The 18,334-nt window shown below is 43.9% G+C and overlaps 1 protein-coding gene across 3 annotated transcripts in view; it reads right to left on the minus strand.

Annotated features, from left to right (window-relative positions):
* The window catches only part of PDE1C (phosphodiesterase 1C), a 1,706,308-nt gene that overhangs the window by 1,370,317 nt on the left and 317,657 nt on the right, over positions 1–18,334 (minus strand). For all 3 annotated transcript variants that reach the window (XM_086964785.1, XM_086964792.1, XM_086964788.1), the window contains exon 3: positions 6,646–6,811. In XM_086964785.1, the coding sequence (XP_086820911.1) occupies positions 6,646–6,811 (166 nt within the window). The remainder of the gene's footprint in view (positions 1–6,645; positions 6,812–18,334) is intronic.

The following is an 18,334-nucleotide window of genomic DNA, read 5'->3' on the forward strand; positions in this document are numbered from 1 at the left end:
TCGCCACTGCGCATTCGCTTGCGTTTCTCACTGTTCGCGTTTCCACCCGTGCTGACCTTTGTTTTGTCAATGCTTGTTTGTTAAGTCACTCTTGTGGCTGCTCTTGCTTGTTAGTTGATTCACTCTCGTGTTAGCATGTGCTTATTCTGTTTGGTTGCCAAGACTTGTTCATTGTTGTCCACGCGCCGTTATCCACGCTTATTTTATTTGCCTTACCAACGCTTACTTCTTTGCATTTACCAGTGCTTGTTTATTTGTACATACCAAGGCTCGTTGACTTGCACGTACCAACGCTTGTTTATTTGCATGCACCAATGCCTGTTTACTTGTCTTTGCCAGTGTTTGTTTGGTCATTACCAATGCTTGTTTATTTCTGTATACCAATGTTTGTTTATTTGCTCCTATCAATGCTCATTGGTTCTTCGCCAATGCATTCAGAAAGCAACTTAAAACTTGGATATTCGACAAGTAATTCCCCCACCCTTCTTCAAGCGCCTTGAGACCCTCTGGGTATGTAGTGCGCTATATAAATCATTTGACTTGACTTGACTTGTTTGGCCTTCGCCAATACTTGTTCGGCCTTCGCCACTGCTTGTTTGGTCTTCGCCAACGCTTGTTTGGTCTTCGCCAACGCTTGTTTGGTCTTCGCCAACGCTTGTTTGGTCTTCGCCAACGCTTGTTTGGTCTTCGCCAACGCTTGTTTGGTCTTCACCAATGCTTGTTTGGTCTTCTCCAATGCTTGTTTGGTCTTTGCCAACGCTTGTTTGGTCTTCGCCAATGCTTGTTTGGTCTTCGCCAATGCTTGTTTGGTCTTCGCCAATGCTTGTTTCTATTATGTTCGCCAATGCTTGTTGCTAAACTCAGCTCGCCTGACCTCAAAATGGCCGCCTGCAGTTTGCACAGGGAAGGTGTCCCAGAAGTTGCCTGACTCAAAGATGGCCGCCGCGGTTATCTGCAGGCACTACTTTCTTTCTCTTCATTCGACCCAATTCTTCACACAGGACTCACCGGCAATTGCTCCCGGGGTCAGCATACTCCGGATTTGGCTCCCTCTGGTCAAGGCCACAGTCAGGTGAGGTTGGGGTGGGCTCCCGCCTTACTTTGCAGAGTCCTTCGGCAGTGGCGTGCCAAAACCCACGCATCCGGCGTGAGGTTTTCCGATGCCGGGCTACAATTTTTTTACCGCGCTCAGCAGCGCTTGGCAGTGGACCTTCGCGGGGGCAGTCCACACCAGGATGCACTCTCTTTCGGCCACAGCAGGCCACAGCAGTCATCAGGTGAGCTTGGGGTGGGCTCCCAGCTCACTGTCACATTTCCTGCTCTCTCTTACGCCGACAGCATGCCAAACCTCACGCATCGGGCGTGAGGTTTTACTTTCACCGGTATTCAAGCTCCGGTTTTGGCGCGTTCAATCGCGCTTGGCAGTAGGCTCTCGGGGACAGCGTCCTCCTCACTCGGGCACCCTCTACTCACTTTGGGGTGTTGGGCAGGGTCGGAGTGGGCTCCCGACTCCTGTTTCTTTGCGGATGCCAGGCACCACGCATCCAGCGGGGGCTCGCGTTTTCGGCGTGAGACGATCTCTGTTGTGGAGCGTTTCAGCGCTCAGTGTTTCGGCTCCCTCTTGAGTCCCTCTCGACTGCGGGGGGAAGACAGGGTCACCTACTGCTGGCTTCTCTGCTCGGGCAGCAGCTTATTACATTCGGCAGCGTTCTTCTGGACGTTGCCTGGGACAGGGTGTCTTCTCTTGGTTCTACATGCAGTGGGCTGGCTCATCCCACCCTCGTCGCCAGTTGTAGCATCCTGCTACAAATAATCACAGACTCTGATTGCAGTATACTGGAGCTTTATTTAATACATCTTACTCATGCCCTGTCCCTACTCTAACTAACCACTTCCTGTGCCCACTCCTCCTCTTCCTCTAGCCCCCTAGCTCCGCCCACACCCAGCTACTAGACTGCACTCCAACATTACACCATCTAAGATTTATCTTTACGAGATTATCTGGTGCAACTGCAATTGCAATGTGTGCATCAGAGAAGTGGAAGGTTATCCTTCTCTGTCCTCTTAGTATGAACAGTATCAGAAGACGCGGAGATTCTAAACAAAGCATGGTGATAGAGCGCGTTTGTTAGCAATGGCATTCGTGCAGTTAGTTTGTTTTTCTAGGCCATATTCTTTTTGCATAGATCCTCTGATATTAAACGCAGTTATTTTTACAGGCAACCAGACCTGTCTTGCATGTAACATGCATTATTATCATACAAAAGCCCAGCCACATATGACAGAAGTGCTTTAAGAAGCTGATCTTGATATTTGAGGAACCATTCCTTAATGGAAGAACAGACACTTCCCCCCATACCATAGCACTCTATGTGGCAGTACCATCCAGTGCATTATGCGTTTTCACAAGGTTTTGTAAATAGACTCCATATTGGTGATTCCTATGGGTATTTTCACCTTCACAAAGAAGAACATGAGTTGAACCAGACTACAACATCTACAAGCAAACATTCTGAACTGTATGAATATTCTCTATTGAGACATGAAAAACAAGTCACCTGTACCAAGTATGGCTTTTGGCTTAAAGAGGAATATAAAATAAAATGCAATCGAACTGTTTTCCAAAGTCCTTTGGGAATTAAATGCATCCCCGAGTCTAGCCTAAAATAGGAACTAGAAATAGACAGAATTTGTCGTTATTAGTCAATGTCAAAAATGGTGTGCTTTTTTGCCTTGATAGCTATACTAGACTCAATGTAAACATAAAAACGCCCTTAACTTCCATATCTCAGGTATATAAACTGTCATGGCAACTTTTGTAACAGTTATACTTAAATAGCATATACTTAATTCGCACATAGAAGGCGTTCCCTTCTAAACAGGTAATGTCATCAAAGTTTGGCACATGAGTTTTCTTTTTAGCTCTAACAGCAGGAGAGTGTACCCACTCAGCGAAGTGAAAGGCCACATCATTCTGCACTCTCTTTTACCAACACATCAGTGAGAAAGATTCATATTCTGAGACAGTGTTGTATTGAAAATGAAAAGTTAAAGGAATACACGAAATAAGCACATGGAAGGCTTTCCCTTGACATCAGATAACGCTTGCATGAGTTTCATTTTCAACTCCAAGCACCCCAATATTGTGCACTCTCTCTTGCCAACACATCAGCAAAAACACAGACTCATGCTGTAAGAAACTAGAGTATTAAAAAGAATTACACACAACTGAAGAATGATAACATTGTGTATAGCAATTATGTTCACTTCACAATAAAGTTAATATTTATATAACTTTAATCCCGAATATCACCCGTTTAATGGATGTATTGCACGCACATATATGATTGATTCAATATAGATAGATAGATAGATAGATAGATAGATAGATAGATAGATAGATAGATAGATAGATAGATAGATAGATAGATAGATAGATAGATAGATAGATAGATAGACAGACAGACAAACAGATAGATGGTGGGTGGGTAGGTAGGTAGATTGATGGATACATGGGTGGATGGGTAGGAAGAAGACAGACAGACAGACAGACAGATAGATAGATAGATAGATAGATAGATAGATAGATAGATAGATAGATAGATAGATAGATAGATAGATAGATAGATAGCTAGATAGATAGATAGATAGATAGATAGATATCGGCCGCACACCCTATCATTAACTCATGACTTTGTCAGTAGATATGTTTGTGAATAAACGCAGAGGTGAATAATTTGTACATTACATAGAACTGTTAAAAAGCGTGTCAGCAAAGAAACCAAACAAATCAAAAAAAATCACAACAAAATGTCAGTGACTTAGCGGTGCTGCAAACCTATTGTTACTATTTTGAGACTGCAACAGAAAAGGAGTTTTTAGAGAAATAGGTGTGGAGCACATAAAGACTCTTTAAATATCAGACTACACAATATTGTTCACATCTATATGCAATACTACGTGGAAGTGCAAAACTATTCAAATACTCTTTTTCTGCCGTATATAAAACAAACAGTATACAAAAGCAGGAGCCACATTGCAGATGCCAGCAAATCAGGACAATTGACACAAACAAGCTACTCACATGTATGTTTACACGAGAAGTAGAGGCGACAAATTAGACAACCATGGTAGTATAAGGATGGACTCCACCAGCTAAATTGTAACGATGAATGCAACCAACAAATGCCTTAGCACAAAACAGACATGGGGGCAACCATTAGGTCTCAAAAGACAGAAGAGTACCTTGTGAAATGCCAGAAGGAAAAATGCGTTCACAATGAGTTGAAAAGTAACCTAGACAACACAGTAAGTGTGAATATTCAAAACCGTATGTCAAAACTGCGAAGTGACAGTATAAGTAATGATTACAAAAAACATGACCGCTACCGAGCGGGAATCGTTGGCACCTGATGTGGACGTCAACGAATCAAAAGTACACAAACAACCACTAGATATCGGGAATGGAAAACACATAAACCTAGTATGCTAAGGTGCAAAGAACTGTAGTACAACGCAAACATGAAAAGTAATAATTGAACTGTACGTCACCAGTACCATACTGGTGAAACTGTAAGGACCATTGCGTTCGCATGTGTCTTTCACACCATATCCCATTGATAATCATTAATGTCAGTGTCCAGAGACTGGTCACAAGGCGGACTACCTAAACAAATGTATCCCTAATCAAGGGTTACTCCATGAAATGAGCCTGTGACAATTCTTTTTTCTGTTATTGTCAGTCTCCCTCAGAGACTAACTACCCAATCATGTTGCTTTTGGTCAGGCACGTGTTAGGAGCCCCAGGTGGGCCTGGGCCCTCGGTGAGTTAGAGGTACGCCCTTCTGGGACATGAGGACCATGTATGTCATGCACTCTCACGCCTGTAGCATTCCCATAGTTTGTCAAACTGGTGGTCAATGCTTGCTTTTTGCTATGGAGGGACTACCAGGGTCGCTGGTCTGGCCTTAAGCTGACCCAAATCACTATGAGTTTACCGGAATTGCATGGCCAACCCTCACCTGGATGTGGTTCTGTGCCTCTCGACGAGGGTTTGAGACGTATGCATTATAGACCCATTTCCAATTGGAAAATTCCACTCTTTGCAAGTGTTTGGGTGGCCACAACTGCAAAAAGAATTGTAGCAGAAGTTTACTATCTGCAACAGGTCAAACTCTTGGTATACATGCTTTAGCGACATTCTTAAGTGCATCACGCTCAAAGAGAGCTGCACCAGGCAATGACGGCAGCAAGTACTCATGAAGTCCTTCCAGGTCAGCATCTCAAGGGCTGCTAGTAATTGGTGGATTTTGCATGTTTTAGTTCAACCTTGCGCAGTGTGGCAGTATCGTCTGAAGAAGCTCTGCATGCTGGGTGAAGGGAGCTCTACATCTTCTACTTCTTCCTTTTCTTGATCCTCTCCACACTACAAACTCTGTTTTTCTTCTGGAGCTGCAAGGATGCAGTCAACAGCACTTTTTTTTACAACCTATGTCAAGCCCTATCTTGTATGCTCATTATTTGATAATTTCACAGATTAGTGGTGGCTAGATTATTGGTGGTATGACTGGAAGACTGTCTGTAGCTCACAGAGATATTCGTAAGCACGACCATGAAAAATTAATTTCTGTACAATTTGGTGTTGATCCTCCCCCTCCTACTCCTGAGGGGGAGTTTGGTCCTGCTTCACAACCAGATATGTGTTGAACGAATTTGTGTCAGGAGGTGGGGATGGATGTCTTGGTGCTTTTGCTTCTGTGGATCCTCCAGTACCTTTAATACTTTTTTAAAAAAAACAGAATCAACACAGGACAGACTGTGCAGAATTTAAATGGGCTTTCTTGTCAGATTATTTTGAGTTCAAAATAGTTGTCAAACGTTCTGCACCCAATGCGGATACATCGCCAGCACAGCCAATTCTGTGGATTGGGGAGCTAGGACTGGCCTAGCAGAATCCTACTCATGGTTTACCCCTGCTCCATGTACAAGCATGTATGCCACATGGGCTGCAAAGATGCTGGTACCCTGTGCTAGGGTCTGCAGGAAGACATGCATGGTTTTATGCTGATGAACCTCATGCAGTGATAAGTCTCTCAAGTGTGGTCTTTAGTAGCAGGAGGAATCAGGATCAGTCTCAGGGTCAGTCTCAGGGTGTAGACCTACCTCTCATTGTAAGGAGTGTGATGCTGAGGAGCAATGGTCGGAGGAATAAAGATTATCAGCAATCAATTAGTGCGAAACAGGCAGATCTTCAATCCACAAGCAGACAAGTTTGACATCGTCATGTATGACACCTCTAAGATCTATCCTCACTGCAAACAAGACACTGAGCTGACAGAATTCTCACTGTTTATAACATGATTGGCAGTCATTATAAAGAGCGTATGTGCTATTTATTACACATTTGCGAGAATGGCTGGTACCACTTAATTGAATAGGATCTGTTGACTCTTAATAACTGTACCGGTCTCCAAAACATTAATGTGGCACATTCATTTAATACAAGAATCCTGCACAGTATTTTTCTAGCTCACACAATACAAACAAAATGGCTCCAGTAAAGTTACCCCCGGGTAAAACTTACTGGGCAACCTAGCTTTAGCAGAAGCCTATGCAAATAAACATATGGGTGCAAAGCCACCAAACCTGATGGATGTTTTCGCTAATGCATCAGGACTGTCCACTTGCGGCAATTCATCAGCCAAAATTTCTTCTGGACTTCTGGTGTCATTGACCATTACAGGTTTCGGTTTCTCTTTCAAGTTTAGTCCTCCCATGATGGTGTTCCATAGACAGTTCTGTGACTTGGAGCCTAAAAAACGAACAACCAACAATATTAATTTGTTAACAGTATAATTTTCAGGTTTGATATGGACGTTTTTTGTGATAAGATTATCAGTGGCCTCAGTATATTCTGTATCAGGAGTGTTTTAAAAGAAATATTTATACAAAACATGAATGAAATACGAGCATTTCTGACTAAGAAAAAAGAATGATTTAATAATATACGGGTGGATAATTCTAAAACCGATTTTCCTTAAAAAGTGACGTGATATTCCATTTGATATGAAAGCATATTGTGATAAGGCCATGATAGATCTCTGGATAAATGACTGCTTCATTTTAAGAGCTTAGGCAACTCACCCACACTTAATTTGTCTGACTGGTTGCAGGTGGTGGGAACCTGCACTTATTTATTGGGGCCTTAGACTTATTTTTTCATCTATTGCAAAAAGAGAAAGCAGGAAATGGAGAATGGAAGTGTAGAAACATAGGTAAATAGTTATAGAGGGAGAAAGCAGGGATGAAATACCCGACATGCACGAGATAAAGAGACAGCAAATGCAGGATGGCAAAAAAAAGATACACGAGGCGAAATCAAAACTAGGCAATGACAGCATTTGACTCCTAAGACTCTGGACCCCTGCACTTACTTTCTGTTTTTAATAAACCACCACATTCGGCGAGGAGTTCAAAATGACTACTGTGTGGCTTTCACAATTAAATATGCTATATTACACTGTCTATCTCATTGTTTGAAAAGATCTGCCGAAATGAGGGCCATTTCATTTGCAAAACCGGATACCCTCACATTGTTGAACAAACTTTGGGAATACCAAAAGGTCTCACTATGGCAATGCTTTGAGGATGATGCTACTGGCCTTGTTAACTCCGAGAACCTTTAAAATGTACCAATATTGGCAAAACTAATCACAGCAAATGGACGTGGCAAAAATAGAAAAATATGTAGTCTATACTTTAAAAATGGCCACCATATTGCAAGATGCAAAATGCATGGTGTTGTTTTTTATTGCGTCACGCGAGACAGGGGCCATCTTGCTGTGCACAAACACTGCTTGCACTGATGTAGTTGCATGTATATCTCAGCAGGAATGCTGCGCCTCTAATGTGGCTGGACTGCTTCTGCAGCCTGGCATTCTTTCTAGAACAGTTTCTTGACATATACACAGGAATTTACCCTGTGCTGCTGGCCATGGGCGTAGGAAGCGTGGGGGACGCGGGGGATATATCCCCCCCAGATTTTGGAGTGGGGGGGACACGGGGGACAAGGGTGGGGGGGACGAGGGGACAAAAGACTTTCCCCTCTGCCTTCTGTTATTCACAGGGCCATTAGCACGCGAAAGTGCTACCTAATGGCCCTGCACTTGACCTGCCTGGAGGCAAAGAGGCCACCCGCCCTCTGCCCTTTGTTATGCTGCAGGAAGGCTCTGCGGTCTGGGAAGGGCAGAGAAGGAAAAAAAACGGTCTCTTTTCGGGCATGCCCTGAGATGGCAAGGGCAGTGCCCACTTCTCCTGATGTGCCTCTGGCAGCTTCCCTCCGCCCCCCTCCCTCTCTTTATTCCTCCATCTCTTTCTGTCCCTGTCTCGCTCCTCCTTCAGTTCTGATTTCTAGAGACAGCTCTTAAGTACCCTCTCTTGTTTCTTTATTTGTTTCGCTGTGAAATGGATCAAAAAATGATCAGAACACTTTGGCTGGAAATGCCCTCATTTGCTGACTGTTGTATAATTCCAAAGAAAAACCTCGGACAGAGAGAAAAAAAAATTTTTATACCTAAAGAAAGCGTCACAGAGTGGTCAGCAGACAGGCCAGATTGGTATTTACACCCACACACATTAGCGCCACTTTACAGAGTTTGCCAGTGAAAGCGCTACTTTCTTTTTTTTTCTTCTTTCTTTGAACAACATTGGTTTTCCAGGGTGGGTAAGTGTATAATTCCTAAAGGGACTGCAAAACCTGGTTGATGAGTGGAGTGGAAATGTTTAATATGATCGTTTTCAACTGTTTTAATTATTTTAGCTTATAAAATGTGTACTGCGGCTCTGTGTCCGAGGATGTGGTCTTTTTTAAACCAAACTGCTTACATTTTGAAAGGATTTAAGTAATGGACATTGAAACGGGTCCCTTCCTAATCCTGCAGTCATGTCCTGAGTTTTTCAGGCAAAATCACTTACTGATTTCTGAATAATGAGTTTAACCACATCAATGCTTAAGAAATTCATCGTCATTGCTGAATTTTTTTAAATCCCATTGTTCATGACGAGCTCAGCTCGTCATGAGTGTATGGAGGTGTACATCATGACGAGCTGAGCTCGTCATGAGCGTCCAAGGAGTTAAAACTGTTAAGGTAACCATGTTGTTCCTGAATACATTTCACATCATTTGCTTCTTCTTGCATTCCTTATGAGTGTTTGCTTTTTCCAGAGTGTGAGGCAGCATTTTACTGTTGTCTAGTGCATAATTTGGATTTAGTCGCAGCACAATGGAGTTGTAGCTGAAGGCAGTGCAAATTTCTCTCAGTGGGGCAATATGGTGTTCAGTGTGGGAGAGGATGTGGCACTCTGGCCAGAGCTGCTGAATTTGGAACTGGCGCACCATTTTCAGCCTTCATGACCAGTCCACCAGACCGCACTCCTGACAGAGCTGATTCTGATGCTGCACCTTAGAAGGCCCAATAGACCTTAGAAGCCCTGGTGTCTTAGCACCCACAGGTGGACCCTAACAGTGGCAAGTGTGAGTTAACCTTGAAGGCCTGTCCACCACAATCCATACTGCAGTTCACCTCCAGTCTTGTGAGCAGGCATACGAAGAAGCACACCCTAGATCGACAGTGACTGTCACTGAGGTCACAAGATCCTTGAGGCCAGTCCACCGCACCCATTGGTACCTCCATTGGCTTTTTTCAGCAGTAGTAGTGCAACTCACCAGGAAACAGCAATGAAGGATTTGCATACACACCAAACTTAGGGGGTGATTATAATGGAGGCGGGACCGCCATGTCACCGAGTCAGTGGTGGCCCCACCGCCATCGGTCATTACAAGAGGAAGGGTTTAACCCAAGCAGTCACGGGGACCTGGGCGGTAACTGGGACATGTAAAGGGGGTCCCCGTAAGGGAATTAAGTTGTGTTACAAAACCAACAAGTGATAAGTCAAACACTTTAAAAAGGAAAACTAAGAAACATTCATAACTTTTAGAAGTGTGTATTGTAATTTATTAACAATACCTTGAAGTGATACTTCAGAGGAAATTTATACAATTGTTGCAAAATGTGCCCCGACAGAGAAGCGGAGAGGTGAAGAGGAGTGCTCGGGGGAGGGGTTAGTGAGAAATGAATGAACACAGTTGTGGGTGATAAGTACAAACAATACGACAAAATCAAAACAATTACAGATGCATGAGCCAATTAGTGTATAAAGGCATGAAATAATAAATGATTTTTCACAAAAACTTTCAACGGACACCAAGTCAGTACTAAACTGTAGAGGGCAAGTGCCGGAAGTTAAGTAGAAGACACCGTCGACGTTTCGACCCCTATAAGTAGGCTCAGTTCAGTCCTTAAGTGGGCTCTTCATCAGGACTAGAAAAGGTGGGGGGAGTGTGGGGCAGTCCTGTTGGATAAATTGATAACAGTAGATTTAATGAGTAATGCAACATAGTCAGTACATTCAGACTATGATGGGAGTAGAAATGCTAATGAAAAAGGGTTACCATGGAATCGTGGCCTACTTTGGCTCGCGATGTGGAACAGCAAAGGACTGTGGTTTGGTCACAGGTCACTCGCCGAGAGAATGAATCTCAACATGAACTACAGAGGAGAAAAAGGAAAAAGGAAAAACCAGTCAGGTAGGACTTAGTCCTATACTTCTATCAAGCAATTAAAAAGACCCAACAAAAATAGGATCCATTAGTAATTTATGTAAAGGATGATATCTTAGGGTGGCTCCACTGCGGGAGTATGAGATAGGGAGCCTCATACACACATCGGGGTGGAGGTGGGCACGAGCCCTTTGCAATTAAACTCAGATAGGAAGAGCACCGGGGGTGGAGAAATAGGTGATACATCACATGTGTCTATGAGGGTTGCCAGGCCCAAACGTAAAGTCTCGGTAAACATCATACACTTCCTGAGGAAGTTACAACATACCTGTGAATTGAGAAATGGAGCAGATGAGTAATGGCCCACAATTACGAACATTGGTCGTCAGCAGCTCAATACGCTGTGTTTTAGATCGAGGTTAGGTAAGTAACCTGGATCATGAGTCTTAAAAGAGAGAAATAAAGAATTGTTGTGGGCGCGTCCGGCGCATTAAAATGGGACTTACACAATAAGACAATTTAACCGCTAAGAAAACAAGTAGCGCATCGGCTACATCTCATACCTATTTTATGAAAGGCGAGGCCAATCCGTTTCAGGCACACGGCACACACGTTCTGTGTCAGACGCCTGTTATGCTCGTTGGCTGAGTTGACGAACTCGATCAAAGTTCTAAAAGAGATTTAAGTGTACAAGACCTGGTCAGGGGATGGAAGGGGCGATTAAATAACCCAAATACTTAAACGGGTTGCCGCATTGTGGTCACGTACGATTTCGCTGCTGTCAGGTCCAAAACTCCGCAAGCACTGCTACGCGGAGTTCGGGTGGGCGGGGCCTCACTACATAATGTCAGCCCGATCATAGAAACGGGAGAGTTACTACAAGGCAAAGCTTACAAACGGAGCGGATCATGACTAGGACTCGGATATTAAGTTTGTTAATGCAAAATGGATAGATTCAAAGCTGTGAGCATCTTAGTAGAAAGTTTTAAAAAAAGGTGTAAAGAAAAGTGCATTCGTCTATTAGTCCCTTCCGCGCAACTCTCCCACACGAGGTTGAAGGCGGATCACTGGGCAAGTTAAATAACAGCATAGGTCCTAGAAATTAAGGCTTACAGCGCAACTCTCATCCAAGAGGTTGAAGGCGGGTCCATTAATGTATTTGACTGATAAACACACATTGGTTCTGGATGGAAAATAACAATACAATTATGCTCATGTGCTGGAGACAGAAGAAGGCTCATTTGATACAGTGAATAATATTAGCCCTGCAACTCTCAAGCATGAGGTTGAAGAGGGAGTGGCATTGAAAAGTGCTCTACAAATGCACAGTTTGAATAACCCAAACCTATTCCACAATGAGACAATTATGTATTGTTGATCAAGTCATTCTCAGTCAATTAGGTTAACCCAGGGCTGCCAACTGTGCTAGACTACTATCTTGCTCGTTTAAGCCATGTTTAATTGAATCTAAGAGGGACATCCATTTGGATTCACGAGTGTTAAGTACTGATGGTAGATTACCTCCTCTTCTTCCCAAGGAGACCTTTTCTATTACAAACCATCTCAGATCGGAGACAACATGTCCTTTCTTTTGCCAGTGGTCAACTAAGGGGGCACCAACCACATTGCAGCGTAGCCTGCTGGAGTGGGAGGAGATAAGTGACTTAATCTTCTGTTGTGTTTGGCCCACGTATACTTGTCTGCAAGGGCAAAGGATAATGTAAATCACACAACTCGAATTGCAGTTGGTGTGATGTTTTAGTTTGTAGGACCGTTCACCATAGTCAAAGGTCTTCAACTGGATGGTGGTTTCACATGCGGTACAGTTACCACATCTGTGGTGTCCCAGTAGTGGTGGTAAATTCCAAAGGCTTGTGAGAGTAGGCTGGGTTACTGGTTCCAGGTATGAGTGGAACAACATGTCCCTGAAGTTTTTTGCTCTCTTAAAGGAATGAAGAGGGGGCTGGGTCTGCATGATCTCTTCTGATACAATCAACCAATTTTTGTTTATAATGCGTTTGATTTCATTGCTCCGTGTGGAGAAAGTGGTGACACAAATGATCCGATCTGCTTTGGATTGATCCTTCTTTTCTGGTTGTAAAAGAGATTCACGTGGATTATACCAAGCCCTTTTCCTGGCCCGTCTGACCATTCGAGATGGGTATCCACGTGAAATGAGACGCTCACTTAGAATGTCAGATTCTTTTTGGTAGTTCTCACGTGTGGAACAATTCCTTCTTATCCTAAGGAATTGGCCAACAGGAAGGTTATCTTTGAGGCCTCGAGGATGGTGACTCCCATATTGTAACAAGGAGTTACGTTCAGTGGGTTTCCTGAATAAGGTGGTCAAAAGGCGATCCTGCTCCACATAAATAGAGATATCTAAAAATGGAATCTTGGCGTTACTGGAGTCCATCGTGAATTGTATATGAGAATGTTTAGAGTTCAACCATGTGTGGAAGTCTAGAAGGAGTGTCTTACTTCCTTTCCAAATGCAAAGAACATCGTCTATGTATCTGACCCATAGTGTCAAATTATCATGGAAAGGGTTGGTCATGGAAAAGATGTGTTGCTGTTCAAAATTATCCATATAAATGATCGCCAAATTCGGAGCAAAAGTTGCCCCCATAGCTACCCCTTTGGTCTGCAGGTAGAACTTATCTTGGAAAATGAGAAAATTCTGTCTCATAGCAATGCTGAGCAGTTCAATTATGAAATCTGTCGGAACTTGAACAGGTGCTGGTCGTTTCTCCAAAGCTTGTCTCATCACTTCCAAGGCATCAAGTTGTGGAATGCTGGTATAAAGCGAGACAATGTCGCATGTCACCAAAAATTCACTTGCTGGATCGAATGGTCTGTTGTCAATAAGGTTTATGGTTTGTGTTGTATCACGAAGGTATGTTTGAGTACTCAAGGCAATTGGTTTGAGAAAGAAATCGACATATTGACACAAGGGCTCTAACATAGAACCGCAGCCGGACACGATGGGACGGCCAGGGGGACTTGCACGATAGCCCCGCCTTAGTTGGCAAGGGAACAGAGGCAAACCACAGAAACAAGTGACATTCCGCACCGAACCTCATGGAGAAATCTCGACCAGGAGAAACACTTACAGGTGGTAAACCACCCTCTCATACAAGAGCAGATCATGCCACCTGAGTTGACCATCCCACCTCCTAACCCAGTGATTAACATCTCTCAACATACTTTATCTGCTGAGGAGGTCAACGTTCTGAGCAGAGGCCTCTCTTATGTCCCTACTGCTCCACCTGACAAATTTCTCCTAAAAACTGAACTATACCGGTTCTTTCGGAAAATCAGACTTAAGTATTTCTTCCGGAATCAAATCACTAGACCACGTAGTTCCACCACAGGTCTTAAAGAACCTTCAACCTTTTTCCCACCAACGTACGCCATGAGCCATAAGATTCTGGCGTTTGAAGAAATAGTGACCTCTGCAGTCGATCAGGTTTTGGACCAACGCAAAGATTAAATTTGCCTAAAACAGAGAAAAAAGCCCTCACAAACTTGTGCCAAAATAAAGAAGTTGTCATCAAGCCCGCCGACAAAGGCGGGGCTATCGTCATCCAAGATCTTTGCAAATACAAAGAAGAAATTTTCAGACAACTGTCGGATGGAGATAGCTATCAGTTACTAACCACCGATCCCTCACGTGAACTTGCCATTACCATCCTGGAAGCTACCCAGAAAGGACTAGACGCGGGCTTTCTCAGCGAGCAGGAATTCAAATTCCTTAATCAAAAATTTCCCAGACTTGCCACTATATACACCTTACCCAAGGTACATAAGAACTTAGCAAGTCCCCCTGGCCGTCCCATCGTGTCCGGCTGCGGTTCCATGTTAGAGCCCTTGTGTCAATATGTCGATTTCTTTCTCAAACCAATTGCCTTGAGTACTCAAACATACCTTCGTGATACAACACAAACCATAAACCTTATTGACAACAGACCATTCGATCCAGCAAGTGAATTTTTGGTGACATGCGACATTGTCTCGCTTTATACCAGCATTCCACAACTTGATGCCTTGGAAGTGATGAGACAAGCTTTGGAGAAACGACCAGCACCTGTTCAGGTTCCGACAGATTTCATAATTGAACTGCTCAGCATTGCTATGAGACAGAATTTTTTCATTTTCCAAGATAAGTTCTACCTGCAGACCAAAGGGGTAGCTATGGGGGCAACTTTTGCTCCGAATTTGGCGATCATTTATATGGATAATTTTGAACAGCAACACATCTTTTCCATGACCAACCCTTTCCATGATAATTTGACACTATGGGTCAGATACATAGACGATGTTCTTTGCATTTGGAAAGGAAGTAAGACACTCCTTCTAGACTTCCACACATGGTTGAACTCTAAAAATTCTCATATACAATTCACGATGGACTCCAGTAACGCCAAGATTCCATTTTTAGATATCTCTATTTATGTGGAGCAGGATCGCCTTTTGACCACCTTATTCAGGAAACCCACTGAACGTAACTCCTTGTTACAATATGGGAGTCACCATCCTCGAGGCCTCAAAGATAACCTTCCTGTTGGCCAATTCCTTAGGATAAGAAGGAATTGTTCCACACGTGAGAACTACCAAAAAGAATCTGAAATTCTAAGTGAGCGTCTCATTTCACGTGGATACCCATCTCGAATGGTCAGACGGGCCAGGAAAAGGGCTTGGTATAATCCACGTGAATCTCTTTTACAACCAGACAAGAAGGATCAATCCAAAGTAGATCGGATCATTTGTGTCACCACTTTCTCCACACGGAGCAATGAAATCAAACGCATTATCAACAAAAATTGGTCGATTGTATCAGAAGAGATCATGCAGACCCAGCCCCCTCTTCATTCCTTTAAGAGAGCAAAAAACCTCAGGGACATGGTGGTCCACTCATACCTGGAACCAGTAACCCAGCCTACTCTCACAAGCCTTTGGAATTTACCACCACTACTGGGACACCACAGATGTGGTAACTGTACCGCATGTGAAACCACCATCCAGTTGAAGACCTTTGACTATGGTGAACGGTCCTACAAACTAAAACATCACACCAACTGCAATTCGAGTTGTGTGATTTACATTATCCTTTGCCCTTGCAGACAAGTATACGTGGGCCAAACACAACAGAAGATTAAGTCACGCATCTCCTCCCACTCCAGCAGGCTACGCTGCAATGTGGTTGGTGCCCCCTTAGTTGACCACTGGCAAAAGAAAGGACATGTTGTCTCCGATCTGAGATGGTTTGTAATAGAAAAGGTCTCCTTGGGAAGAAGAGGAGGTAATCTACCATCAGTACTTAACACTCGTAAATCCAAATGGATGTCCCTCTTAGATTCAATTAAACATGGCTTAAACGAGCAAGATAGTAGTCTAGCACAGTTGGCAGCCCTGGGTTAACCTAATTGACTGAGAATGACTTGATCAACAATACATAATTGTCTCATTGTGGAATAGGTTTGGGTTATTCAAACTGTGCATTTGTAGAGCGCTTTTCAATGCCACTCCCTCTTCAACCTCATGCTTGAGAGTTGCAGGGCTAATATTATTCACTGTATCAAATGAGCCTTCTTCTGTCTCCAGCACATGAGCATAATTGTAATGTTATTTTCCATCCAGAACCAATGTGTGTTTATCAGTCAAATACATTAATGGACCCGCCTTCAACCTCTTGGATGAGAGTTGCGCGGTAAGCCTTAATTTCTAGCACCTATGCTGTTATTTAACTTGCCCAGTGATCCGCCTTCAACCTCGTGTGGGAGAGTTGCGCGGAAGGGACTAATAGACTAATGCACTTTTCTTTACACCTTTTTTAAAAACTTTCTACTAAGATGCTCACAGCTTTGAATCTATCCATTTTGCATTAACAAACTTAATATCCGAGTCCTAGTCATGATCCGCTCCGTTTGTAAGCTTTGCCTTGTAGTAACTCTCCCGTTTCTATGATCGGGCTGACATTATGTAGTGAGGCCCCGCCCACCCGAACTCCGCGTAGCAGTGCTTGCGGAGTTTTGGACCTGACAGCAGCAAAATTGTACGTGACCACAATGCGGCAACCCGTTTAAGTATTTGGGTTATTTAATCGCCCCTTCCAGCCCCTGACCAGGTCTTGTACACTTAAATCTCTTTTAGAACTTTGATCGAGTTCGTCAACTCAGCCAACGAGCATAACAGGCGTCTGACACAGAACGTGTGTGCCGTGTGCCTGAAACGGATTGGCCTCGCCTTTCATAAAATAGGTATGAGATGTAGCCGATGCGCTACTTGTTTTCTTAGCGGTTAAATTGTCTTATTGTGTAAGTCCCATTTTAATGCGCCGGACGCGCCCACAACGATTCTTTATTTCTCTCTTTTAAGACTCATGATCCGGGTTACTTACCTAACCTCGATCTAAAACACAGCGTATTGAGCTGCTGACGACCAATGTTCGTAATTGTGGGCCATTACTCATCTGCTCCATTTCTCAATGCACAGGTATGTTGTAACTTCCTCAGGAAGTGTATGATGTTTACCGAGACTTTACGTTTGGGCCTGGCAACCCTCATAGACACATGTGATGTATCACCTATTTCTCCACCCCCGGTGCTCTTCCGATCTGAGTTTAATTGCAAAGGGCTCGTGCCCACCTCCACCCCGATGTGTGTATGAGGCTCCCTATCTCATACTCCCGCAGTGGAGCCACCCTAAGATATCATCCTTTACATAAATTACTAATGGATCCTATTTTTGTTGGGTCTTTTTAATTGCTTGATAGAAGTATAGGACTAAGTCCTACCTGACTGGTTTTTCCTTTTTCCTTTTTCTCCTCTGTAGTTCATGTTGAGATTCATTCTCTCGGCGAGTGACCTGTGACCAAACCACAGTCCTTTGCTGTTCCACATCGCGAGCCAAAGTAGGCCACGGTTCCATGGTAACCCTTTTTCATTAGCATTTCTACTCCCATCATAGTCTGAATGTACTGACTATGTTGCATTACTCATTACATCTACTGTTATCAATTTATCCAACAGGACTGCCCCACACTCCCCCCACCTTTTCTAGTCCTGATGAAGACCCCACTTAAGGACTGAACTGAGCCTACATATAGGGGTCGAAACGTCGACGGTGTCTTCTACTTACCTTCCGGCACTTGCCCTCTACAGTTTAGTACTGACTTGGTGTCCGTTGAAAGTTTTTGTGAAAAATCATTTATTATTTCATGCCTTTATACACTAATTGGCTCATGCATATGTAATTGTTTTGATTTTGTCGGTATTGTTTGTACTTATCACCCACAACTGTGTTCATTCATTTCTCACTAACCCCTCCCCCGAGCACTCCTCTTCACCTCTCCCCTTCTCTGTCGGGGCACATTTTGCAACAATTGTATAAATTTCCTCTGAAGTATCACTTCAAGCCACCGCCATCGGTGACTGCATCACCACCAGCCATATTACAATGGTGGGTGGTTCCATGGCAGTCGGAAAGACCAACCGCCACGCACCCGACTGGCTCCTTGGGCCCTCCAGTGCGGCAGGGGGGCTTGTGGTTCCTTCAATGCTGGTGGTGCCTACCAGGCACCGCACTAGGGATTACGATACCTCTTACCTGCCAGCCTATCCATGGCGGTTCACCCGCCATGGAAAAGTTGGCGGAAAGGGACGCTGGGAGCTCGTAGCAGGCCCCTTTCCCCCCAGCCCCCAGGCATGGGACACG

The sequence above is a fragment of the Lissotriton vulgaris genome, chromosome 4_1 (assembly GCF_964263255.1).
Source record: "Lissotriton vulgaris chromosome 4_1, aLisVul1.2, whole genome shotgun sequence".
Classification (NCBI taxonomy): domain Eukaryota; kingdom Metazoa; phylum Chordata; class Amphibia; order Caudata; family Salamandridae; genus Lissotriton; species Lissotriton vulgaris.